This window comes from Molothrus aeneus, chromosome 3, assembly GCF_037042795.1.
Source record: "Molothrus aeneus isolate 106 chromosome 3, BPBGC_Maene_1.0, whole genome shotgun sequence".
NCBI classification, from domain to species: Eukaryota; Metazoa; Chordata; class Aves; order Passeriformes; family Icteridae; genus Molothrus; species Molothrus aeneus.
The window spans coordinates 33,883,971-33,911,284 of record NC_089648.1 but is presented as its reverse complement, the minus strand read 5'-3'; the positions used below and the strand labels follow the sequence as shown (position 1 = coordinate 33,911,284).

Below are 27,314 nucleotides of genomic sequence, written 5' to 3'. Positions count from 1 at the left end.
TCAGCAGAAAAGCAGATTAGCATGGTTCTTTTTATTCAAATGTTTTGAGATCTGTTTATGTACATATATAGGTATACATACAATACTTGCCACATTTGGCAGTTGTTTTTTAATGCATACAAGGTAAACAGGTACTTTTCATAATGAAACCTTGTTTAGTCTGATGAGAGGGAAGAAATTCCCAAGCAGATGCTTAGCTCACTAAAGCTGTTTCTGGTCTTTATTTCCAGTTTCATTACTTTTAGTAGTTTGTGACTTTAAGTCATCCAAGATTTGTTACAAGTAACATTAACTCTGACAGAAGTTTTTTTGTTGTTTTCCTTTTTTTTAAAATTTTTTACTCTTCTCTTAATTGTTGTTGTTTTATTTTGTTCCATCTTGTCACTTCAAGCCTCATCGGGAGATTGAAGCACCTCTGAATAATCTCACACAGAGACATGGTGGGTTTCACATGTGCACCATTTTTAAAATAAAGCAGGGTCATCCCCTTTGCCCATTTCCAGGCATCAACACTCAACATCAAGAATTTCTACACAAAAAGCATGCCATAATGAATTTATAACACACCAGCTACAGAAATAAATGGCTGCTTTCTTTTTAGAGAAACCACAAATGAATTAAAATAAAGCAACAAAAAAACTTCTTCACATATGCCACACTTATGGAGAGGATCTATTTATTCCTGAGCAGGCTGGCAAGTATACATTGGTGGTCAAGTGGGGGAGAGGGAGGAGAAAAATAATTTTAAGCTGATAAAGGCACAAAAGACAAAAATATTGAGGCCTTGAGAAAAAAAAAACCCAAAAAACATTATAAGAACTATCTTCAAACCATGTTGTTTTACTGATCAAAATAGTATTCGGTGAAGATGATAAAGTTGAACATTAAAGATGATGCAAGGTACTCAGGATAAAATTTCTCTTTAACTAACAAAACTCCTGAAGAATTTAGATGGAAAAAAACTAAAGAAAACACATGTTTATCTCTTTAGAACCTCATATTCCAACGCCTTCAGATATTCAAGTATATACATCTGGATGAAGAATCAATAGGAATTCAACGTAGAAAAAAGCGGGTTTTTTGGGTTTTGTTTTTTAAATTAGCACTCCTTACATTTCAATCTCATCTTTTAGGCTGGCAAAATTACTTGTGACAAGTATATAAAGTTTAGAATATGGGGTACGTTTCTTTTACAGGATTTATAAAATACATTCCCATCTGTTTGAATGCAGGTACATCATCACAGAGGAGACAGTGCATACAATTTACAAGAGATATTTGTAGTAAAATTCAGAGATACATAACAACAAGCATCTCAACATAATACTAACTTGGAAGCCAGGTGCAAGTTTTTCAAACTGTACATGTATTTTTAAAAAGATACTGCCTTTTAAAATGTTTATATATTGAAGCATTTTCATTAAGATAAAACACCTTTTAAAACCAGTAAAATTATAGCAGCAATATGGGAGAATATCTAAGCCACATGAACATTATTAATTAAAATAAAACCAAACATGAAATATTACATTAGTCAGATGTTTGTGTTAATTCCAAGAACAAGTAACACACAATTACTTATGTCAAACCAAGAAATTTGGATTTGTTCATCTATAAACAAATCTGTTGAATACAAAGCAGTGCTGATTGCTGACTTTCACAATCACCTTTCTGGAGTGTCCTGGAGAACTCACTTGAATCTTAAATTCCAAGTCTGACTAAGATCATTTTTTCATCTTTGTTTAGGAATTAAGGATGCTTTTAAATATGGATTCCTTAAAATGAAGCTTATTTTATTTACACTATTCAAAGTTTACCTTTCCTTCCAACAACAAAATGTGCAGGAGGATTTACTACATGCTATACAATGAAAAAATAGACTTTAAAAAGTCAGAACAATGCAAGTAAAACTGTACAACCTTTGTTCCCTTCTCCAGTTCATTGCACTATTAAATTAAACTGGATGAGTTGTCATGCCCAGATGACTTACTGTAGGATCAGAAAATCCACACACATGGAGGAGGTAAATGAATACTGCTTTAGGTATAGTGCCAAATGAAAAAATACTATGAGTTATATCCAAGGAAAGCTTCTCATCACAGAAAGGACCATGGCTAATTCTGAAAGGCAGCCCTCTTCATGTAGGACACAGAACTGCAAAAAAACCACAAACAGACATTGATAAATATCAGTGAAGTTGATCTGCATAAAAATGTAATGTATATACTAAAGTATTTAAATGTTGGATTCTACCCTATTAGTAGCACAGTCAAATCTAGTAATCAACTGAAACTGGCAATTAAGTTTTCAGCCTCTCTCAAAAGGTAATGAAGTGACACAACCCACTATCTTTAACTAGTATTATCCAGAAATGAGTTAACTAAAGGTCATGTCTTAAATAGTGCTTTTTAAAGTGTTATATCAGAAAACAGAACATTAAATAACAGGTGACGCATGCAGTTATATTTTAAAAATATGCACTGACAATTTGAGATTATAACTCTACTTTCTAATTCTGGTGCGGGTACTAGAATCACACAGTGGCAAGATAAGACATGTCCTTCACGTGTTTCTCATTCCTGTTTCAATGGAAGACACAAACCTCAGAGCAATCCAGCTTTCAAACCAATGCTAGCACAACACAAAAGCAAATAAAGAAGTCAGGTGTAACAATTAAACAAGAACTTCAAAGGCAAGAAAATAAATGTTCTCATTATCTGAAATACTTGCAGAATTTAAAAACAGAACAAGGTGCAAATTCTCGCTTCATTAAAACAAAATAAATTATAAGTTTTTACTTGAAAGATCAGGTATGAAATAGCAAGGAGAAAGACGGGCAATTTTTCTGCTTTCACGACATCTACATTCAGAAAAAGAAGAAAACAATACTAGACACTTCATGCATTTTTCTAACTACTAATGCATAGCATATTATTTTTAGCACTCTATTTTTGTCACAATTACTGTTTGAGGACAATTGGAAAAGAACACAAAGCTTAGCAGTAAATACATCTTATAAAGTTTATTGTAATAACACATCTGGTTTCAAAGGAAATAATTCCAGCTGTAAGTACATACTTATATATTTTATATAATAGTTATGTAAGTATTATCCTTGTACACAAAGCTAAATCTTCATATTTTGTAAAAATTGGAAGTTTAAAAGTAGTAATCTTGAAATAACACGTCTAGATGTGATACCAGACAATCTACCCTAATACTTAATTCTGTGTATACACTGGTTGACATTTCATATGTATCACTGATTTGTTCTGGAAGTACAAATGAAGGAGCTCTTGCTTCCAGCATATTTTGTCAGATATTCTTCACTACCCATGTAGCAATAAAACAAGATAATTCCCCTTCCCACAATGCTGTCCTGAGCTTCTACTTTAAACCTGCTGTGAAGTCCATCCCATCAGGCCCTCTCCATGTTCTCATGCCCCCAAAGAAGCAGGAGCCCCTGTACAGGCATTCAAGCAGATGAATACATCAGACCTGAGGAGATGTTGGCTTTTCAAGGCAACAGCCACCAGCTCAATGCAAACAGCAGTTCCAGTGTTCCAGTCCCTCTCCTACCTAGACGCTGTTCCCTACAGTATTTCTGTTACTCCCACAACATCTGCTTCTGTCTTGTAGGGTTGAAATTGGCAATTGCTACTTGTGACACTGAAGAGGCAAGCAACTGCACAGAGGCATTTTCTTCAGAAAGCAACCTAAACTTGCATACTGCAAAGATTACAGATGCAACTACACTATATAGAATATACATAAATATGAATAATATAAATATTAATTTTTATAATATATATAAAATACTACTTGCATTATTGCACTTGGCAAATTAATCATTATGCAGAAAGTCATTACATTATACACACAAGAAGAAAGACTGATAGCTTTAAAAAGAAAGTAAAAATTCAATGAGCACTGTCCATACAAACACACTTTCATCAAGGGATATGGTACTTACTATTGTTGCAACACCTAAACCCAATGCAGCTACAAGGTATGAGACAAATATCTCCATCTGCTTTACAGCTTAACTTGTGCACAGAAAACTTAGCTTATTTTGGTCTTTCAATGGACATAAGCACAGAGTTTTCAAATCACATTATATTAGTTCAACCATCAAAAAAGGTCAATAGAAAGATGAGAACAAACAGCATTTAAATACTGTGACCTTACTAAGCTGCTAGCTTCAGTCCAGAAGTGCGCTTTCTAAGATAAAGAATTTCAGTCTTGGTTTGGTATTTCTTTCCCTGTCAGTAAATTCATTCCCCTACCCTTTTTCAAATCCCAGTTTCTCCTTCATGACTCCTAGTGATAAAATATAATAACAATATTGGTATATTAAAATACATTCAGAAAAAATTAAGTACAATTGCAAATGCTGATCAATTTCATGTTACCAGCTATTTTAATTCTAAATCTATAAAATATAATATGAATCATAAGCTAGTGGGAGAAGAACTAGAGTTCACTTGCAAAGCAAATCACTAATTCCCTTTCATTATTGTTAGGTTCAGGATAGAAATGTTCACTAAAAAGTAAAATCAAACAGAACCTCACAAAAGGAAAAATATCCCCTTGAAAATAATTTAGGCTGCAATAAGAGCAACAAGAGAACAAGAGAAGATAAGCTGCTACACTGTACTAGACTCTTCACAGGGTATGTACTTAGTCTGGCTTTGGGATACTTACCTTTGAGGAGATATTCCTTACAGAAAAGATCCAGGGGAGAGCTAATGACCCCTGGAAAGAGGGACTTAAGCATGACAAGGAAAATGATGATATTTTAAACATTTGGGGCACACAAGGGGGCAGTAGAAATTGGGAAAAGAAGATGCTTTAAAGAAAGCAAGCACCAGAAAAAATTTCAAAACTAATAATCCTACTGAGAAATGCATATAAAGGTAGTTTTATCCCCTAACATGAAATGGCCTGTCTTGTTCTTTTTAATTTCTTTATTACACTGGATTTGCACACACCACGTCTTGAAGATTTTCACTTCCAGCACTTCAGAAGGATTAGTTGGTTATGAAAAAAAAATCCAAGAATGATTCATAGTAACACAGAAAGTCAGTAGCAGACCTGGCTGCAGAACTGTCCTTCAAGTTCCAGTGTTGTCCAAACAACCTTACCCAATCATTATTAAATGAAGATAGTATTAGTACACACAGAGGGAGTCTGTCTTCCTACAATCCAAATTTCAGAATTATTGGGCATTTAGTTCAAGTTATTTAAGATTACACAGAGTTTGTGAATTTTACAAAACACACTGGAATTCAGAGAAAATATAAACTTATTTCACTATCCTCAGAACACCAGTCATGTGGTAAGATTTCGTGTTACATCAACAATTATGCTCAATTTTATGGTTCCATTCACCCTTCCATGTTCACAGCATTCTTCTATTTGTTCCTTTACACTGTACTAACAATACTTTGGCAATAATCTTTTTCCTGATGTTTTTTTCTTCAGTTTTTGCTTCTGTACAATTTAAGTAACTTTTCAACAGTGCCCACTAGTATCTGGGCAAGTCTGTTAATAATTCTGTGGACAACTATAACACCCACATTAGACTGCTATCCTTATTGTTTACATACCACAGAATAGCAAGACAGTGCTGCTTTAAAAAATTAATCAAGAGCATTTTTGTAAGATTTATTTTTTCTGCTCTGTAAAACAGAATATAAAGTTTAAAAAAAGGTTTTACCTCTGTGCAGTCATATGCTAAACTGGATTTCCCATAAAGCTACACATATCCTAATGTCACAGGTAATTTACTGTCTGCTTTTTTTGTTGCAAGACTGGAAAAAAATGATCCTCAAAGGAACATGTACTTAACAGATTTTAACAGAACCGAGTACCTTTGGTGATATAATTAACACATTTCAAAATTTCATTTCTTGATTAAATCTTAAGAAAAAGTAATAAAATCCATTCAGTGTAAAATGAATATAATTACCACTACACCATATGGATTATACAACTGGGTCCAGAACTTCTTTCAGGAAACAAATTTAAACCCTAGATCTTTTTAAAGATTTTTACCTTGCCAAGACACTTTTAATCTTTACAGTGAAAAGAGCAGAATCCTCAAAAAGTAGGTCACTCTTTTTATTTTGCAATTTAAAAAATAGGTTAGAATTTCAGGTATTAAAGCTCAGCTGAAAGTTGATCTAAGTGGTTGTAAAGAATTCAACCAATCTCCTCTTAACAAGCTTTAAAAATAATGTGCAGACAATAAACTGGTGGCTGGGAGTATTTTGTGCCATTAAAGCCTTGCAGGAGTTTCAGGCCAGAAGTTTTAGTGGCAGAAAAAGAGCAGTAGGTTACAACTTCAGAAACAACTGGAAGACTTTGCCTGTGCCACAGAGTAAATCTACAGTACAAGGTAACACTGTTAGCTGAGTTATAAATATTTAACATCATGTCAACATAGCATATAAAGCTTAGTTAAGGCTATACTGAAAGGAAGAGTAAAATTATCTGCTCACTAGCTCTGCACTCACAACTATCTGCCACTGAACAAACAAATCCACACAGGATGAAGAAAGGTTTGGTTCTGTTCACTAAGGAAGTGGTAGCTGGAGGGAAAATGACTTTTCCTTTCACTATGAGTGATGTGATTACTCTTCATGTTCCCACAATTTGTGTTTCACAATTTCAAGGTAATAATGTTTGCACATGACGGACGACCTATTTGAGCCAAGACACTCAATGCATGATGTTTTTGCAATTGTTGCATCTCACTAGTAGAACATCATGGGTGATTTTCAAGTAGTGAGCATACAAGAGGCAGGAAGGAACTTCAGTTCAAGCTTCCTAGCTCATCTTCTCATATGTTCAGGTAATCTACTTTTATATGCCTTCTTTGCTTTTAAAAAAGATTTCTCCATTTCTCTAAGCTGCCAGTTTCTCCTCAATATCCCTGTAATCTGAAAGTTCCTCTGGGTAGCTACATCTAAAAATAAGAGCAGACACTGTGAAAAGCACTGTTAAATCCAGTCACTTACTACCAGATGTATTATGAAGAGCAAAAAGTTTTAATTACTGACAACAGTTCATCCTATTGCATCAAAGATTCTGCTTCACAGAACTACAGTTTAGTGCCATCAAGACTAAAAAAAACCTTGACCATGATCCTACATGGTTCACATGCAAACACATCTGTCTAATTTAGGAAGGATTTTTACAAAGAGTAAGTAAACAATGGAAAAATCAAAGGAATCAATTGAAAGGATCTCTGCATTCTTATTGTATGTGGCAGTTCTTCAACCCTACACAAAATTTAGAAATGGTTCTCTTTCAACAGGAAGTCTGTTGGAGCTTCCAGAATATTGAATGTATTTTTTCAGATTTTCTGAAGTGACAGCACACTATATGTCATCCATAACTCAAATAATGAAAGTACTTTTAAATATCTGTGAGATGAGATTATGAGAGTGACCATAAATTTGTGTAAGAAATACAAAAACCTTTAAAAATCATATGGGGTGAGTGAAGTCAAAAGACAGTATATTTAAAAAAAAGATGAGACTTGGAACACATGATACCAAAACAAGAGAAAAACTTTTGCAGCATATGAAAAGCTGAGTATTATACACATTTTGGTGGCAAATAAAATGGCACCCATAATCCTTCTGTACAGGTATCTGTTCAGACCTTGGGAGTTTGATGCATTTGCTAAAGTTTAATCACTTAAGAAAATTGTATCATATGCCAAGAATTAAGTAAGAACATAAGCATTAGCAAGATCTAGGCAAAAATGAAGTCAGATGAAAAACATTTTAAAATAATTTAACAGCTTGGAAACTACCTGGAACAACTTCTTTAAAGCTAAAGCAAACAGTATTTTTTAATGTCTGACATTCTTTAAACACAGCCAATGTGTAAGACTGGAAAATAAATGACTCATACAAAAACTTATAAAACAATATCTAAAGAAGGTATAATAAGTAAAATAAATACTTTTCATTACTGATCAGAAGGTAAAACTTGACATGAATCTGTAAGCACTTTGCATAGTAAATGCTTTACTACCATGGGTAGTTTGAGTTCCAATTACTGAAAAAACTGTACAATGGAAGATTTTAACTATACCCTTTTCAATTCATAAGCCAGACTCCTTTGTTCCTGATGTCATTCAGCAGTTTGCCATATTTTACTAACAAAAACAAAATAAACATGTTTTATGTATGAACTGTACCTCAGAGTACTTGGACAAAACAGAACATAAATGAGAGCTGTGTTTGATTGAAAGACAACATAATTCATGAATGCAGTAGGATCACTATTTTCAAATACACATTTTAAGTCAATCAAGTTAATTTAGAATCAAATAAAATCCCTGCTGAGAAGCATACTCACCCTTTAAAATATAGTCTGTTAACAAGCTTGGCACTTTCTCGCTATCCTCTTTCATGGCATGCAGAACTAAAGAATGAAAAAACAAGTCAGATATTTAGTCATAAATGAAACACAACATATAAAACAAATACCTTGCAGCAGTTCCAACTACTCATAGAGATACTACTATGAGATGTAAGAAATCTCTTAAGTGAAAGACGAGAAGATAAAATGAGACATCACATCCTCTCCACATTTCACTTGTGTAATTCTCACTGAGCTCCACAGTTTCTGAATGCAAGAGTCCCATTGTGTGTGGTTAATATTACAGTAAAATGCCATCAGTCTTAACAAAAACAAGCACCTCTTCCCTATAAAAGATTCTCACCAGAAGGAAGCCACGACATACAAAAAATTAAAGTATGCTAACAACTACTGCTGAGCTGGAAATCTCAGGACAGAAAAGCATGCTCCATTACTTAACATCTTTGATCACTACCTCAATTAATGGAAAATGCTGTGAATGATTCTATGGAAATATTAGTGGTGCTTTTCTCCCCTCCCTGAAATGGGGAATGTTATCTGCTGTAGGTTCAAAAAAATCTTAACTACATGACTTAATTCAGCATTAACTTAAAATAATGCAAAAATGCCATTTTGTGACATACATGAGTAGATCATGTCCATCTTGCCTATTTCTGAAGAAGGAATGGACAACCATAAACTTGTCTGTGACTACATAAAGAAAAACAATGACTATTTTTTATAAAGTGCTCAGGACACATCTGAAAGAAGCAAAAATACAAAATTCTACTGAAAAGCAGTATTTAATAAACTCCAAATTCCTCATATGAGACTCCAAACTCAAATTATAACAAGTGTTTTATTTCCATTTTTACACTGAAGGAAGACATTATTCCAGAGTTCATAACTCTGGAATAATACAGAGCTTTGAAACAAAAAACAACTGAACAACCCTAAACACCTGCTTTACTGCCTGCTTGAACAACAGCAGAGACAGTGAGTCACAAACCTGCAACTGACTCACAGGATCAAGTTCCAACCAGCCCACAGAAATCAATACTGTTAATACTCTTTACAACGCGTTTGTGCAAGACATTTTTTTTAATAAACCATCAAACAACACAAAACGTTTTCAAGAGGCTTTAATACGTGCTTAATAGTCAAGTGAAATTTAAATATGGCAAGAGGATAAAATTTCATGGCAAGAATAAACACAAAAAGAGAAATCCTTTGTCACAAAGTAAGTATGAATTAACACCTAAGGCTGTCTACTGTAGAAAAATAAAGGGAACTTTAATTCCTACTTAAACATTTCATTTACTCTGGAATTTATATAATATGAATTTTCTCTTTCCAGAAAACAACCAATGAACCTTTTACCACCCCTCAGCCCCCTGTGGAATCACAGAACTGCTGCTGAAAATCACTTTAAAGACATAGTGAGATTCTCCATTGAAACCTGATCAAATGCATTGATGCACTCTACCACCTATTTTTAAACTTTTCCTATAAACATCCAATGAAGGAGATGCTACTGACTTCTAAAGATGCTTTGTTGTATTAAACCACCTTAATAAGTATTTTTTTTAAATACAACCTTGATTTCTTGCAAATTAGAATTTAAAAAAAGCCCAATAAAATCAAACAACTAGAGGATGTAGAACTTGTAATAATTTTGAGGATCTAGCCTAAAAAAGATATGAAGAACAGGGAATTCAAAGCATTGTAAAAACTGTGTTTGGTTTGGAAATCCTAATTATCAAAATTTATGGACAACAAAATTCCCCCACCAAAACCATAGAGAGAAGCAGGCTATTCCAAAGGCAATCAAGTGCAATTATTATGGAACTAGTCCTAAGTATCTTGATATCCACTCCATTTTGTCAAAGTCACTACAATAACCTCAGTAAAGCACAGCAAATGTAAACAAACAGGGACATATCAGGCACTGTATGACCAGATTTCATGATATGCAGCCAACATCAAAATGTGGGAACATTTACTTTCTGATACATGCAGGTTTCTGGCCTTCAGGGCTTCAGACAGCAGCTAAGAAACAAAACTAACATGAAGGCTCAGGAAACAAGCTGGCCAAAATCCATGGTTAAAATCATTCATCCTTACATACATGCCCTAGAGTAAGAGGGAAGAGAGAACTGGATGGATTCACTGGCTTTGAGCAGCCACAACTGGATATACAATGAGGAAAGGATCAGGGGAATTTTATATACTCACTTTTGGTTAATGTTTGAAGGTCTTCAACAGATGGGGGTCCATTTTTCTTCTCATAAGGAATGACGGTTGTCAAGTACTGTCAAATGAAAAACAGAGTTACTTGACAGTCCTTTCATGCAACTTTGTTGTTTGCATTTTATTTTGTAAAAATTGTAGCAATTGAAATTGCTAGCTACAAATAATCATATTTCAGAACAGATTAAGATTCTACCTTTTCATCTCAGAGCTTTTATCACAGCAATCAAGTTTGTTTGATTTTTTTTTTCCAAATTACGTGGCTACTAGAAGTCATGCACCTAACTGTCTTCCCTGCAAAGAAAATGATGCTGTCCCACTGTTAGGTGAAAATGGAAACAGATGGCTTTCACCTTCTGCTGTTACACACTTCCAACTAAAAAGAACAAGGCAAGCCTAATGAAACAAAATACCCCAGAATACAGAATTCGATTTAAATTATCAGTTTTCACAGCTGAGTGTGCTAAGAGATAGTTTCAAACCAACTCCTTTTTAATTTTATTTACTGAAATCTTTAATTCTTGTCTGCTTAAAAAAAAAAAAAAAAAACACAACAAAATTTCTTAAATCCTTCAAGATTTTCATACCTACAGTGCAACTAGGATTAATTTTCAAATTCTTGATGTAACCCAGTTGGGTCTTATATTACATGCATTTCAGGCAACACCTTACTTTGCAGCCCATATGAATGCATATTCTCCTTAAAGAGGTCAGAATTACAAAAGTACTAAAATAGCTGGAATTTTCCCCAATGGAAAAGCTTCCTGAAAGTTCCCTCAAGTCAATTTTTAAGAATTAAAAAGGAACTTTATTCTAGTTTTACAGCTACAAGGCAGTAGGCAAAGTAACCCTCAATGTCTCGTTCAGCTTGACATCTACCTAGCTCTCCAGGCAATGAGCAGAGAACATGTGATGAGAAGGTACAAGGAGCTGCACTTGGCAGGGGGAGGCTGAGGGTTGTCACACACAGCTATAACACTGCTGTGTCTGCAGCAGGATCACACACCTCACACCCAAGCACAACATCTGCCTAAAAGCCAAGCAGACTCAGCTCAGCAGCACTGAACCCACTGTACAGGTGGTGCTGACACCTACCCACGACCTTCTGCAAACACAGGGAGCTCTTCTCGCTCCCTTTTCTTCTGGCATTTTTTCATGTTCACTCAGCACAGCAGAGAAGAGTATGCAATGCTCCTCAGGAAACAATCAATTTTCAATTTCTGCTCCAGGAGATGTAACCAAGCATCACCAGAAACTGTGCTCTTAATAAAATTAACAGAATCTATAGCTAAATATAAAGCTGCTGAATCTGCCAATGGCAGAGATGAAAGTGGATCTACTAACACAGAAATGAGATTTCTGGCTGTCTTTTCCAGCCTTCAGAACTACATGGCATTCTACCCTTTACCTGCACAATAAAACACTAAGATATTTCACTGTACCAAATATCAGCTAACCCTGTTTCCCTGTACCAAATATCAACTAACCCTGTTTCCCTTCTCCTGTAAACTTCACCTTCCATTCTTCATCTCTAACAGTAGCAATTAAAAACAGAAAAAGGAATTTCTTAGTTTCCAGAAATACTTTCCTTCTACTCATCAACTTTGCAACTGTAACAATCAGTCTCTATAACAGCACTATAAAAACTAATTTCCTGAATTGCTGTGTGAAGATAACATATTATGAAAAGAATGAAGGAGTGACTGAAGTGTAGCTTACTGACAAGACCAAGTGTTAAATCTGCTGTGACCTCTAAATTTTTGAAGCAGATTTGATGACATGATAAAGCAGCAATTCCCACTGCAATTTTTCATCACCTATGAAAAGTGTTTGATATGCCTGAAAATCAAAATGAAGATGACTGTCTTGAATTTTCTTCTGGAAATATGATCCCAGAAAGAGCTACCAACATTTCAATGTCTTTTTTTTTTGACTACATTACCAGATAGGAACAGGGAGTTCCCAATGGAAGTTTCTCTTTATATGGTGAAAATCTCTTAAGTAATTTTTACTTATGTCTCAAACACATGCACAGAAAATGGGACTAAGATTTTAAAAAGGGAAGTACCCACTATGAGAGAAAAAATACTAATCAAACAAAACTCTCCTAAACAAAAAACAAATGCCATAGAAAAATAGATTTCAAGGCATTAATCATAACAGAGCTGGTATCTTTTCTACTTTCTACTCTACATTTAATTTTAAATTCCTATTTTAAAGTCATATTCCATGACTTGCTTTAAGATACAGGAAGGGGAATATAAAACCCCATAAGAGGTTTTCTATATCCATATGGATATAGAAAAAGATAAATCAGGAGAAAAATATGATCAACACAAAGAATAACATTAGTAAATTAACTCAAAAAATGACTGGAAGAGTTATTCGATCATTTTAACAAATGATTATGCTACTTATATCTATACAGGAGGCAGTGAAAGTCTTTTAACCAAAAGTATGGTGAGGTGGCATAGCTAGATAAGCTCACTTCATGAAAATATATGATATTTAAAATATCTAAAAGTACAGGTAGAAACAGCAGTAATTTATGGTTAAGATAGCCAAGGAAAAAAACCCCAAAAAACAAAACAGCATACAGGTACAGCTTTACTAGTAGTGTGATAACAGAGAGTGATAAAAAGTCTTGTTGAGTGATAAAAAGCTCTGTGCATGTGTTGAAGATCCCCAAAGCTGAGGACAAACAAATAACTGGATCAATGTATTCATAAAATCTCATACATATACTTTGCCTGAGAAAGCAGGCAAGCCTTTGATTTCTAGTGTCATGATTGCAGAATGACTCGAGAGGAATTGTTTTACCTTCTAAACTCCTCTGCAGGATACAACACTCATCTTCCAGACAAAAGCCTAATCAGCCTTGACTTCTAAAGTACCAGTCAATTTATTGCCTCAATGGACTTCTCACCAGGGAAAAAAATAACTCTAATGGACTCCTCTGACAAAACTGCATAAACTAATATAGTGGGTACACATTAAACAATGTGAAATGCCAATATTTTGTAGTGTGCCAAAAGACTAAAGAGCATAAGCATTAGCAGTTCACTAAAATTCAGAATGCAGTTAATAAAATATATACTACAGATCTGAAACAGCAGGTAAGTTATTACTTTGAAATAAGGCATAAGAATCTTGCTTCCAAGGTACACACAACATCTATATGATGCTTCCAAGGTACACACAACATCCATATAAAGCCCACGGAAGGTGTGTCTGCTCTACATTTTAGTATTTAAATAACCAACTAAAAGACACAAACTTGCCTATAACGCCTGTATTTTATATTGGTAATCTGCAGTGCCCGTATTTTGCTACTTTTAAAATCATGCAGTTTTCAAAGGCAAAAGAGTACAGTCTATACATTTTCCAGGTGCTACTCTGTTTTTAGACGTACCAGCTCTGAACATTTGAAGAGAAAAGAAAACAAAACCTTTTTTCATTATGCAAGTTGCTAATGCTGAAGGCTGAAACACTACATCTAACCTGATACACATTCTTTGACTGGTTATTAGATTTTTAGACATGCAACGTATCTAAAGCATGCATAATGCTAAAACAGATTTTAGTCTGGGGTAAGAAATACAAGTTATTATCTCAGTGCATCTGGGTATCAAGTCTTGAATCTCTTGAGCTGCTAAGGAGAGAAAGAGACTGTAGGCTGATCAGAAACCTGAGGTAGGGAAGCAGAGATTCCAGCATTTTATCCTGTTTTTTCTTGTCTCAGCATTTATCTTCAGCTACTGTCAATTTTCAAGATCTCAGCTCCTCCCAAAAGTGCAGGCAAAGAATGAGAAAAAAGGGAGAAGATAGCCCAGCACCTGTTTCTCTCCACTCGAGTTTCCAAACGTGTGGCGGAAGCCATTCTGTATGACATTTGAGATCCCTTCCATGCTGAAGCGCTAAAAGTAGTGAAAACACAGCAGAAAGACAAAAAAAAAAAAGGGACAGGAAAAGTTCAGAAGACTATTAATCAGCATTTATCAAGACTATGAAAGACAAATGGCAAAGACAAGCTCCAAGATGTATTTCAGCACACTTTTATTTCTTCACTCACCTACTTAATTTTTTTAATTAAAAAGCAAACCTTATAATGGCAGTTAAGCAGTATTTCTACACCAAAATTTCTTTAAACAAATTCTTCACACTGCAGACCCGATAATCGAGACTTGCCTTTTATGGCTGTTTCATTTAGAAATGTAAAAAAATAGCAGTTTTCAAAGTTCAACTCACTGTAAAATCCCCTCTAACATTTGTGTTTGAACAGTGTATGTTTAGAGACACTATTGACACTAATTTTTCAGATATTAAGCATGTACCAGAAACACTGTTCAGAGGTAGTTGTTTTCAGCTCCACCTCTTTAAAACTTTTTATGCTTTCACGCTTCCTTTTTCACAATAGAAGCAACAATTAGTATTTCCTATTTTCTGTAATATCATAAAATATACACAATTAGATAATAATAAACCCATATTGATTTCAAGCTCCATTGCATGGAATCATGGAATCCAAGTAAAGAAAAAGCAGTATATAATCCAACTATACATTTTTCCTTGAAGTTCATAATCCTTTTTGCTTGCTGGAGAAGTAGAAGAAAATCAAAATCAAAACAGTATTGATGTTTAGCATGCGATATAAAATCAGCAAGGGACATGAACATAAAAAGAAGAAACAGCCAAACTGCTGACACAGGGCAGTATGATGAGCACACCTCAGCATGTTTATCTGAAAGTATTCATTTATGTGAGAGGAATAAAATGTGCTGGAATACAGTATTATTTTACCTTCTAAAGCACACAAGGTCAGTAAAGTCATAAATTTTGCCAAAGCCACCTTAACTCTTTTAAGATAACGTAGTTGAAGGAACTGGTATCTTCAAGCCCTGACTATTTTTAACTGCTCCCCTGTTTTCCCTTGTGAAAGAGATAGAAGTTTAAAAGTCTAAGAAACTGATTTACCCAAAGACGGTATCAAGGACAAAAAACTCAAAAAACCTGGTTTTTTTAACTATTCAGTTACAGTATCTACAGGAAAATTCATTTTCTTAAGAGTATGACAATTTAGCTCTACTTCCAATCTTTGTATTTAAATGAGATTTCATTACAGTTAACCAAATAACCAACTAAAACATTATTTATAAATAGAAACTCAGTCTTCACAAAGCTACAAGAACATACTACTGTATGCGCATTCCCGGCCCAAATGGATAAAAAAAAAAAGGGAGAAAAAGACTGTTGAAGGAAGGAACTTGGAACCTTGCACCTCTTTCTGGGAGAGGGCTCTCAAATCTGTCCTTGATGACAGTGAAATCTATTTTCAAAGGAATCACACATATGCAGCTACAGTGTCACCTGTGAGCTAGTCTGTTCAATCACTCTTAGAAAGCAATCTGACACATCTGGATCTTGAAGTGACCAAATACCAAAATGTCTTATCCTGGGACCAGGTAAGTTATGCCTGAAAGCATCATTCAAGTTTCTAATCTTTAAACCAACTAGAACAGTTTGTGAATCACTTGACTCAAGTTCCAAAACAAAGTAATTATTTTTCTTTCCAGGTAGAATATGGTAGAATATCCCTTTTTTGTTTTCCATGACTGGGAAGGAAACAGGAACTATTCACAGTGCTCTTGTAAAGGGATGACAATTTTGTATGGTTTTCCAGACATATACTTTCTTAAGTTCCACTAAAACTTAGCTACACACACAAACATCTCTCATTTGACAGATGAGATCAGAACGCTATTTGGGGTATATCACAGGCAACTAATGCTTGTAAGTTTAGAAATAAATTCTGAAGTATTATTATTTCATTATAAATGTTTATTCCTTATATTTGAAAAGCAAACCCCAAAAACCTTCTCATGTTGAACTGAAGCATTCTTTCTGGGACTTAGCCAAGATACAAAAGCACATTTTTTGCATCCCATAAGAATCATTAAGAAATTCAAATATTAATATCCCACTTAAGTAATTTTAAATTATACTAGACAGATAAGAAAGAAAAAATTGCATTGACAAGCTAATAACATGATTTCTTTTGTTCTTTGACTGCTCTCATCCAGCTCTACTTGAAAAAAGTTTTTCCTTTTGTTGCTATGTTCTGTAAAGAATAAAACAAATTATCTCCTCCCTGTACACATGCACTACACTTTGGCCTCCTTCCTGTCTCCTGTTGAATGTAGTAACTCTGCCACAGGTTAGGAGATCCAGGGTAAGACATGCACATTTTTCCTACCTAGAAACCAGCATGATCAATAAACATCTGTGCAACTACAGCAAGAACAGTACTGAATTTCCTGCAAGACTAACACATACTAAAATTCACACAGTGAAATCAAACACACAAATGAATTTGCCTACTGACAATAGAACGCAGAGAAGTACATCCAAAGATAGTATTTTTTGCAAGAAAGGTATGCTAGTTCCAGGCTGATTTGCAAACAGGTAAAAAATATTTTCTGCATATGAGAAAAGTAAAATATATGGCCCTGTGAAAAAAAAATTCTCAACACAAAAAGCTTAAGCCCTGTTTGTGAATGAAGGCATGGAAGCAGGAGTACCAGGTATCTTAATATAATCTAGGACTACTACTTCCCTTAGTGGAAAAAAACCAACAAAAAAAATGTAAATGTATGAAGACTTAGAAAAATTTTCTTACTGTTCCAGGCATATGACCTCTTTCTTGTTTGCCATTCTGAGGACTACCATTTTTCAGCTTCTTTTTCTTCTTTGCTGTTTCTTTGTGTTCTCGCTGTTTGTTTTGTACTTCAATGAGGACAGAAATGAAGCTGTTTTTCACTTCCTTCTCAAACTCCAGCTCATCTCGTAGAGCCAGCTGCTGCACCAGTTCCTCAGAATAATCCTTAATAGCAGTCTCAATTTCTTCCAGCAGTTCATTTAATTCAGCAACAGACAATCTTTTGACTCCTACAAATAGTTCATATAAAAAGTAATATGTCAAGATTTTAAGCATGAGTAAACTTGTGGGAGTTACAAGAAAAACGTACTCTGAAATTTCTCAAAACAAAAAATTCAGTTTTAAAACCACATAGAACAAAACAATACTCCTAAAGGAATAAACACATCCCAGAGGTGACAAGATTAGCAACAATAAAATGGTTAAAATTTCTTCTTACTTCTGAGAAATATGGGATAATCTGCAAATATGAAGAATGTGTTGGTAGTTTATGCTGGAAGCTGAAGTAAGTGCTAAACTTCTGACACAACTATTAACCATTAGTTTCCTCTGTACTCACTGTTCAAAGGAAAAGGCCTCCATATTTTCTGAACTACTGGGTGATGCACTACATATAGTGCAATTATGACCAAGAAAATGTTTTGAGGCTTGCTTGAGTTAAAGGAAAGCAGATCTTTGAGGCCTGCTTTCTGTTCCAGTTTAGATCTGACACGCCTAGGAAGCTGGCAAGTCCCAGCAGCTGCTCTGTCAAAGAACATAATCTTATTTGGCACTTGAGAAACAGCTAGTCCTGATTACACTGACAGATACAATCTGTTTAAGGACACTGCATAGATGCTTGCAATTATTTAATTTCATTGAATTAGTCTAGTGAGTATCTTGTCTACAAGAATACTTGTAAGGGAAAGCACCTACAGACAAGTGTTGAAAAATACAAATAAGGCCACAAACTACAAAAAAGTGTAGCTCTTAGAAGCATCAAAGGTAGTAAGTGAAATGTGAATTTTTTCTCTTCAATTACAGTAGGGAAAATTGATTGGAGAAAGCTCCTTGTCACTTACTTAACTGAAGAGAAGGCAATGAAATCTGTTAAGACAATTCTGTGTCAAGAAGCCACTGTTTTTCCAGGTAGCTTAGGCCTTAAACTCTGTTCAAACACTGTAACAGTACTGAGAGAGGGCACCTGTGAGTGCCAACACTTAAAAACCAGCTTCACAGCCTAAAAACCAATTGTTCTAAAACCACAGGTGTAGGTCATCCAACTGCACTTCTGACTGATGACAGATCAGTTGTCATTATCACAGTCTTGAAAGGGCTACATAGGAAATCCTCAGCTAATGCACATGAGTGGAGACAGAGCAATTCAAATGCAGAAGACTACACGGACTGAAACTTAGCAGGCTGAGGAGCTCACTTGTGTAGCCAGAGCTTGATTTTTGGACTGCCTTAATGTATGTCTTCTCCTATCCAAGAAAAAAGTAAGTAAAAGTGACTTCCTCCTCTGAATCCTAAATGAATGAAAATCTCTGATCTATCCTATAAAAACCAGAGTTCCTAGGAAAAACCTGTAAAAATTTCAGAGATGCAGAGAGATGCAGACCAATTCTAAAGCACCTTCACTTACTAAAAAAAGGTAGAAGGAGTTTTTATTAAAATAGTGACCTGAAAGACATGAAAGCAGATTCTGAGAAACTGCTGAAGCAAAGTTAAATTATCTGCCAAAGTAACTCAAGGCACTATTTGGTCGAGACTGACCTTTAAACTGTAAAGATGCAACAGAAAAGAGGGACTCCTGAGGCAAAGCAAAATTGACATGATATGAAATACTGAGCAAGCTTGATTAGCTCCAAACCTTAAGACATATGGAACTGTCAGAAAACCAGAAAGCCCTGCTGAACACAATACATTTTGCTTTCACATTCCTGAAATGTATGTGTTGAGACAGTTAAGAGACCATTTTCATGGTTGGAATCTCATTTCTATAAATCTGAAATGTAGCAGAAACTCTTAAGTCATGCCACAAGAGGTCGGCCAGTTTTCTGAATCTTCTACAGAGTTTGTATTGTTAACCCAGACTACAGGAAAGAGAGCATCAAACTTTTAAAGAAAGACCAAAGCAGAAAGATCATCTATCAAATATTCTTTGTGTCCCTACTATCTTCTAGAATTCATGTTGATAAATGTAAAGATTAAACAAAATTTTCCATCACAAAACTGATTAGTCACAGGTTTTTTGCATGCAATTCAACCTACTACAATTTAATTATTAATTTAATTTCTCCTTTGCTTTTGTATAGGGAAACACAGATGATTTCATTTGAGTAGAAGATACAAAAGATAATTTTCACTCTTAAGCTTTCCGAAGAGGAATGGAAAGGGAGGACTGAAAAATATGCATGGTCCTTATGGGGCAAAAAAGAAATGGTTGCCTTATTTTTGTGTTACTGTCTATCAAGATATGTTGCAATGACTGAAACTGTACCAAAGGTATGGTAAGCTTTATTTACTGAATAGCTTTCAAGAGCTTTAGCTGATCTTAAACAGTGTACTGGCATCAAGAAAGTATCTCACTTTATAGAAAATAATGAAGTTTAATAAAAAATGATCAACTTATCACTTTACCCATGAAGGGATCTCCTTTCAATGTACCAACCTTCAGAATATTTGCTTTAAATTTAAATTCTATAAAGTCTTATTTTTGTTCATAGACAGAAAGCTGACAAAGGTAAGTCCTCTATGCACTAAATCAATGCTATTATTTCAGAACATTTTGAAAATATTTTTTGAATGCAGATATTTCATAAGAAGGACTTGCTAAGAATCAAACACATTGCAAACTCACCCTTTAAAATATTTTCATTAAGCATAAGAGCAAAAATGCTAAATAAATACCACTTACTCTCTTCATAGCTGTTGTTTGTACTGGATCTCTTGAGGGTCTGAATTTCCTGGGAAAGTATAGAGAGCCGATCTGATTGGGTGGGTGTTTCATCATCTTCTGGATCAGGCGATTCCTGCATCATTTCCTCTATTTCTTCAATCACCTTTGGAAAATGAAAATCCTTATGAAAACCCTCCTATGTGAAGAGTTTGCAATTTGAAGCAAAGCTGGATGAAACAACCACCAACACTAGATGGAAGAGGATCAATAAAATTATACTGACGTTTCCTCCCCATCCTTGCTCTGAGAATAACCACGCCTTGTAAGAGTAAATTGGTGATGGCATAACAAGAAGTGTTGAAACTATGGGCTCATTTCTATATGAAGGTACCCATGATTCTGCTTAAGAGAACTAAATTAAAGAGTAAGCTGGAGTATCTTTCCTGAATATTCAGTTGAAGGAAGACACAACAACAAAAATCAATTACCTCCTCCACTCCTTATTTCACCACATTTCTCTATGTAAAACAAACATCCCCTCCCTCCTCCAACCAAAAACTAACAAAATGAAAACAAACAAAAACAACAAAGAAAAAGTCACAAAAAACTCTCTGAAAAACCAAAAAGCCCTCTAAACAGCCTGAAAATCTACTGTGCTTGTGAGAAGTTTTTTGAACTTCCCACATGATCCACCATGACCTGAAGCCGATTTGCATTCCTGGGCATAAGACCTGAGCCAGACAAAAAGTATGACAACAGAAATTCTGTGCATAGATAGCTTACTTTACTTCACATAAATGGTTACATTTCTACAGGCTAAATCATTAACTAGACATCTGAATAAATAACACAGCAACTTCTAGATGTTTAAAGGCTGTAGTCAGTGCTGAGATCTAACCCACATTAAAAAAGAGCCCAGGCATTTCAAGCAGTCCTGTCTCCTGTACTATTAATAACCGTGCTCATCACAGTTCACAGCTTAACCATTGCTTAACCATTTAAGCAACAACAAAATAGATTATTTGTTTGCTTACTAAAGCAGGATCTTCATAGACCTTACTCTCATTAACCTGACTCAGAAGAGCAATTTTCAAGATTACTGAAGTAAATCCATGGATATGAAGACTTTAGATACCAAGTAATTTGAAATTTTGATAGTAGAAACACTGATCTGCCCTCATGTTAGGCCAAAACTTCAAAGAATTCTCTCTAACAGCAAAGCTCTATGAAACTATGAACTGCCACACAGTTATGCTGGAAAACTAAAAACTCCACCATACCAGTAAGATTCTGAAAATATTTTTGCTTTTTACACATATATTTAATTTAGCAGCATTCCTGACTAATTCATGGTAAGAAATACACAAAGATTTCAAAGACCCTGGACTATCAACCTCACCTGAAGTACTGAAACACTTTTCATATCTGAATGATGTAATGCTCTCTCCCACATTATTAAAACCCTAAACAAAGAACAACCAAAAAGCTTAGCGACAGTAAGAGCAAGAACAACAACAACAACAAATAATAATAATAGTAATAAACATTCTACACCAACAACACTGTCTTTGCTGAACACTTTACCTGCTCTGCTGTGAAGAGTGGCTCTTCATTGATGCAGGAAACAATGATAGAATGCATATCCAACTGTTCTCTCAGCTCTTCATCATCTGACAAGTCAAGGTTCAAGTTGTCATTTACCTAAAAAGCATGAAAAGGTGCATTTATATAAATATATATACACACCCCTAGTGTGAGGGTATAAAATGCATGCAACATGTACAAAAAAAAAATGGGTAACTATCACTGAATTTTAAGAATGAAACTGAATCTTGGCCATAATAATGGAATCAATAGTTCTTTCTGTCAAATAGCCTGGAAAATGAAATCAAAACTGCAACTGGACAAAGTTAAAATAACTGTCAATCTTTAATGTTGTTAAATAATATCCACATACAAAGACCATACACACACTGACATGCAGATATCTACATGGGAGACTGTCAAGGAAGTACTTAAATCTTAACTGAAGATTGACAAATGTCTGTGTAGGGTGGAAAACTTGCCTATTATGTCTAATGTTACACAAACCTCTTACTTTAAGTGCTTTTATGGTTCCATTTCATCACATAATAAAAGACATGGAAAAAAGCTGAGAAGAGTTGATACTGAATGGTGGTATCAGAACACTGGTATCACCTCAGATTATTTTAAAAAAATGTGTCATTGAATATATCAGGGTCTTTTCAGAAAGAAGGAGAAGTAACACTGTTCCCATATATACACCACCAAATGACATTCATCCTTCCAAACCAAAGATATACATACACTAAGAGACATAGGTCCCCTCCTTAATAAGTCAGGCATATTTTACTCTCACACAGTGATATATCCTAGTTTATTTACAAAATTTTTTCTGTACTTTGTCTATTGCTAGACTCCTGCCTAGAAAAGCCCCTCAAAGCTGCAATGCCCAACATCTGCCATTTGAGCTCAACCGCTTTAACTCATCTTTGGGCTAATTTACAAGCATCATGATGAGCTGTAAAAAGTCCTTGGTCTCACAATATCAGTTTTCAAATTTTCTTGTAATTCCTCCAATTTTCTCAGTTTCTTCAGAAACCTTAATAGTTCTCAGATTCATTTTGAATCTGCAACTGCCATGCCCAGATAGCTCACCTGCAGGGACCAACACACAATTTGCACTTCTTCAGCGCTCAGAATGAGGTCAAATGTCCACTTTTTTCCACAATCTGAATTCCAGTAACTGTGCAGTGACAAGGCTCCACTATGACTCTCTCTTCACCTCCTACACAGATACACTCCAATTTGGCATTTTTAAATGTCTGCTGTCCTCAAGTATTTTTCCATGCACATAGGATATGACAACAATGATGGGACAGTAAGCAAGCATAACAGTTTATCTAGAAGGAGATCTGCTTTCACTCCTGACATCTCCAGAAACATTTTGAGAGACCTTCAAAAACATTTTGATAATACAGACTAATAAACCACCAAAAATGGTATCAGCTGTAACCAGGACTAAAAGGAACACCTGGCTTTCCAGCCAGCCACACTCCACGCCTCCTGTCCTCCTGCTAGCAGGGAATGAGCCATTTAAAAGCAATCTAGTGAAAACAAAACAAAGGAATTTCACAATCCCATTCCTCATACCACTGTGCACAGAACTTCCACCCAGCTACTTCTTTCACTGTCAAAAATGTATAAAAGTGTGCATAGACTGTCATGTAAAGGAACCAAGATCAGGTGAATCAGCCTTATTGACCTGATATCTTTCCCTACTAAAACAGGAGGAGAAATGCTTTCTGCACAATTTTGGTAGCATATTATTAATTTCACACACATCAGGGAAGTGTTGCTTAACTGTTAGTTTTCATTGTAAGGAAGATCAGCTGGTCCATATGTGCTGTCACATATCCAGCAATGCTGCTGAACACAAAGCAGCAGAAGAAAAGTATGTCAAACACTCCCCACAGCCTTTACACATCAGAAGGCATTCCATGTGGAGTGAAAGCTGAAAAAACTTCAGATACATTTAATCCATGAACTGGTTTTCTCTCTACTGGCAGCATACCCAAGATTCTTTCTAATCCAGCAACACCACTTTACACTTTTTTTATGTACTTTCTTCATAACTTCCTGCAAGTAACTTAAAAAAACGATACTAACATTTTCTTATGTTCTATATTTAGTTCCTTATCAAGAAATCCATTAGTCTTCCAGTCTGTTTTTCCCTGACACAAGGTCACAGCATGGCAGGGCTGTATTTTTAGTTAAAATGTAAGAATTTAATTACTCTAAAAACCATTTATAAATCTGAACAAGGACTCAATAAAAATTAGAAGAAACACAAGTCAAATTCAAGGGATAACCGTGATATTCAAATCAAGAAAATGAGCTCCAAATTTGCACCTTCCTCTACTCAATCCCAAAGTATCTTCTTCAGCAGAACAATCTTTGCTCCTGTCACAGTAAAAAGCATCTGTTGATTATCTAATGATAATCAATTATCTTTGGCAGAAGCCAAAGCACTACCCAATTTTCTGATATTTTAACACATAACTGAACTTCTCTATGTTTAAAAGATAAGCCACTAGTTTCCTCAGAAAACCTGTGAGACGGGAATTCCTCCCAGCTTCTCTTCACGAAGTGTTTTAATCCACTTTTAAGATCATCAGAGGACAACCCTTTCTATAAACCTCTCTGAAGCTCTTAATTCCCTGTTCCCACCCCAGAGAACTATTCTAACTCTTAAATAAGGAAAACAAAACAAGCTCTTGCACTTCAGAGTCTCCTGGGCCACCTTTCTTGTTAAAGAAGCCATCTGACTGTGGAATTAGATGAACTTTGGGAAGTCCTCGCTGGATTTACTAAATCAGAGTACTCCTGCCTCTCTTCCTTCCTTACCCAGATCAGTGTTCAACATGCATCATACAGAAGAGAGATTTTATGTGAAACACTTTCTCATTTTACATTTTCTTCTGTCATGCTCTGGCTCTAATGAAGAGTCATCTAAAACTAACCCTGAATTATTCCAGCCCAGGGTGATACAAACATACATCAATGGCTCTTTGATGAAAAGCTCTCATGTATAATGGCAAGTACTACAAATATTTTCAGCCACTTAATAACAACATTCTTTTATACAAATGCAAACAGTTTTACTTCCCTGTTGAGTACCAAAGATCCAAAGAAGGTACTTCTGCTGATCAGAACTTACCCCTTTTTCTGAAAGATTCAGCGTTGGCAAGTGCAAAGCTCTGGTGTGGGAAGATTTCCAGTCAACTGGCATCACATTACCATAATTATCAGTCAAGGCATTCCAAATCCTGAAGAAAAGAATAAAGGAACAAAAATGCAGACCTCAAAACAAGCAGCAACTGAATCAGCAATAACCATATTCCTAATGCTCATATACCTCTTTCAGTAACTGTATTTTTCTCCCTAAATATTCATCTGCAAATTACTGAAAATATTTTTAGTGTTTTAAAGCTGTGAAAAAATGCTTTTTTGATAAATGTAAGTTACTTCTCATTTTAAGCAATAATGTATGCACAGCAGTGAATCAAACCAATAAATGAAGACACAGCTTCTATACTAATTATGTAACTACACTCAAAATCTTTTCTGGGGGTGGATGAGCCTTTCCGTCAATGAAATTTGAGCTGAGCTATAAATTACATTCCTAATGTTGTTTAGCAGAGGCTGAGTAGCAAATTCTGAGTTCTGAGCCAAACCTTTTCCTTTTTTCTTTTCCATTTATCACAGAATAGTGAGAACGTACAGATCAGACTAAAATTTTGGAAGAATCAATTTTTTTTCTAGGAGAGCTCAGCCCACCACTCTTGTCCTCCTGTTTCTAGAGTGTGTATCCTCTCTGGCTGTCCTGGAGGCTTGCAAAGGCAGATCTAGGCTGGTGAAGCCGCAGCTCAGTCTTTAGCCACAGCAGCCCCGTGAGCAGGCTGCTTCCTCCAGTCCCCAGCCGAGCCCTGCCTCCAGGCGCTGTGCTGTGGGTGGATGTTTGGAATGGTTGCCTAGCTAAAGCTCACAGGAGGGTCAGAGGAAAGGCCGAGGCAGACACAGAAGGGCAGACAGAGCCTCATCACTGCCCAGCGTGATTCATGGTTCGCTGAACTTACCTCACTGTTTACACCACTGATCTGGTATTTTGCTAACAGGCTTTATTTTATTCTTATCTTGGAAGAACAGAGAGACAGCTGAGTTGCCTTAAAGTAAGACAGCAGTATTTTTAATGAATATAAGCTGACTAAATTCACTATAAAATAAGAAATAGAAGCATTCGTAAAATAATGTTAAAAACTGTACAGCAGCATGGCCCAGAAAGGCTCTATTTCTCCGGGGAAAAAACTCCAAACAATACTCGCAGTTGCAGCTGCAATTTTGTTCTTCACCTGCTTTCTGCACTTTCCATGATGAAATTCAAGCAGTGAAACAGCGGACACTTTGCAGGAAGCTAAGCAAATACTAACCACGGTCACTGCACTTCAGAACAAGTACTTCTCGCTAGCTCGGCGGGGTAAGAGGCTCTGGGATGCTCACACGCTTCCCTGGCAGTCAAGGGGATAAAGCCGGAGGGCTCCCCGTCAAACCCGCGCTGCGGCGGCCGAACGAGCCCCCTTGACGAGGCCCGGCGCTCCCAGCTGCAGCCCCGGGGCGGGGAAAGGCTTCGCTCCCGCAGCCCACAAGCCCTGCTGGGCTCGGCAAGGCCCAGGGGCAGCGCTCTCGCAGGGCAGGGCTGGCGGGCCGTGCTGTGCCCTCAGGCCGGGCCGGGCCGGGCCTCCCCTCCGCTCCCTCTCCGCGCCCCCGGCCCGCACTCACTCGTCGTCCTGCAGCGCGCTCTGCTCCGTGAGCGGCCGCAGCGGAACGCGGCTCTCGCCGCCGCCAGCCCGGGCCTGCGGGGGCTCGAAGCAGAGGGACAGCTTCGCCCCGAGATCCCCGCTGCCCCAGCCGCCCTTGTCGCAGGCAGGCTCGGGGCCGCTCCCCGCGGAGGGCTGGAATCCCGAGAAGTCCTGCCAATCCCCAGGGTCTCGCTGCGAAGTCGCCGCCGCCGCCATAGCTGGGGACGCGGCGCTGCGCGCTCCCGGCGGTGCGCGCTCCCGGCGGCGCGCGGCGGGCGGGGCCCGGCTGAGGCGGGGATCGCAGAGCCGGGCTGGGCTGGGCCGGGCCGGGCCGGGCCGGGCCGGGCTGGGCTGGGCTGAGGGAGCGATTGCAGAGCCGGGCCGGGCCGGGCTGAGGGAGCGATCGCAGAGCCGCACACAGCGGTGTCCGTACTGACTCACAGCTCCGCACAGAGTAGGGGCGGCTCATCGGGCAGGAGGGGCAGGCGTAGAATGGTTTGAGTTCGAAGGGACCTTGAAAGATCACCCAGTTCCAGTGCATCTGCCGTAGTAGGAGTATTTGCAGTAGTTTTGTTGTAACTTGTTTTTATACTGTCATTGATGCCTCCATTCAGTCACCCACTACACAAGAATCTAAGCTTTTCTTAGAATCTACTTTTTCTTACCAGCACTGTGCCTCCCATGCCCATCCTTTGCTAGCTTTGTATTG

At 36.7% G+C, this 27,314-nt stretch overlaps 1 protein-coding gene across 2 annotated transcripts; it reads right to left on the bottom strand.

Annotated features, from left to right (window-relative positions):
* On the bottom strand, positions 1-26,836 carry FEZ2 (fasciculation and elongation protein zeta 2). 2 transcript variants are annotated; one of them, XM_066546639.1, is made up of 9 exons: positions 26,586-26,836; positions 24,967-25,075; positions 21,810-21,926; positions 20,244-20,388; positions 17,306-17,574; positions 14,466-14,546; positions 10,615-10,690; positions 8,377-8,442; positions 1-2,154 (listed from the first exon to the last, which is right to left on the bottom strand). In XM_066546639.1, exons 1-9 carry the CDS (start codon positions 26,819-26,821, stop codon positions 2,138-2,140), a joined length of 1,116 nt encoding a protein of 371 aa, XP_066402736.1. In that variant the 5' UTR covers positions 26,822-26,836; the 3' UTR covers positions 1-2,137. The 2 variants fall into 2 exon arrangements, with proteins under 2 accessions (XP_066402736.1, XP_066402737.1); XM_066546640.1 differs by lacking the exon at positions 14,466-14,546.
* Between the last annotated feature and the right edge of the window lie 478 nt (positions 26,837-27,314).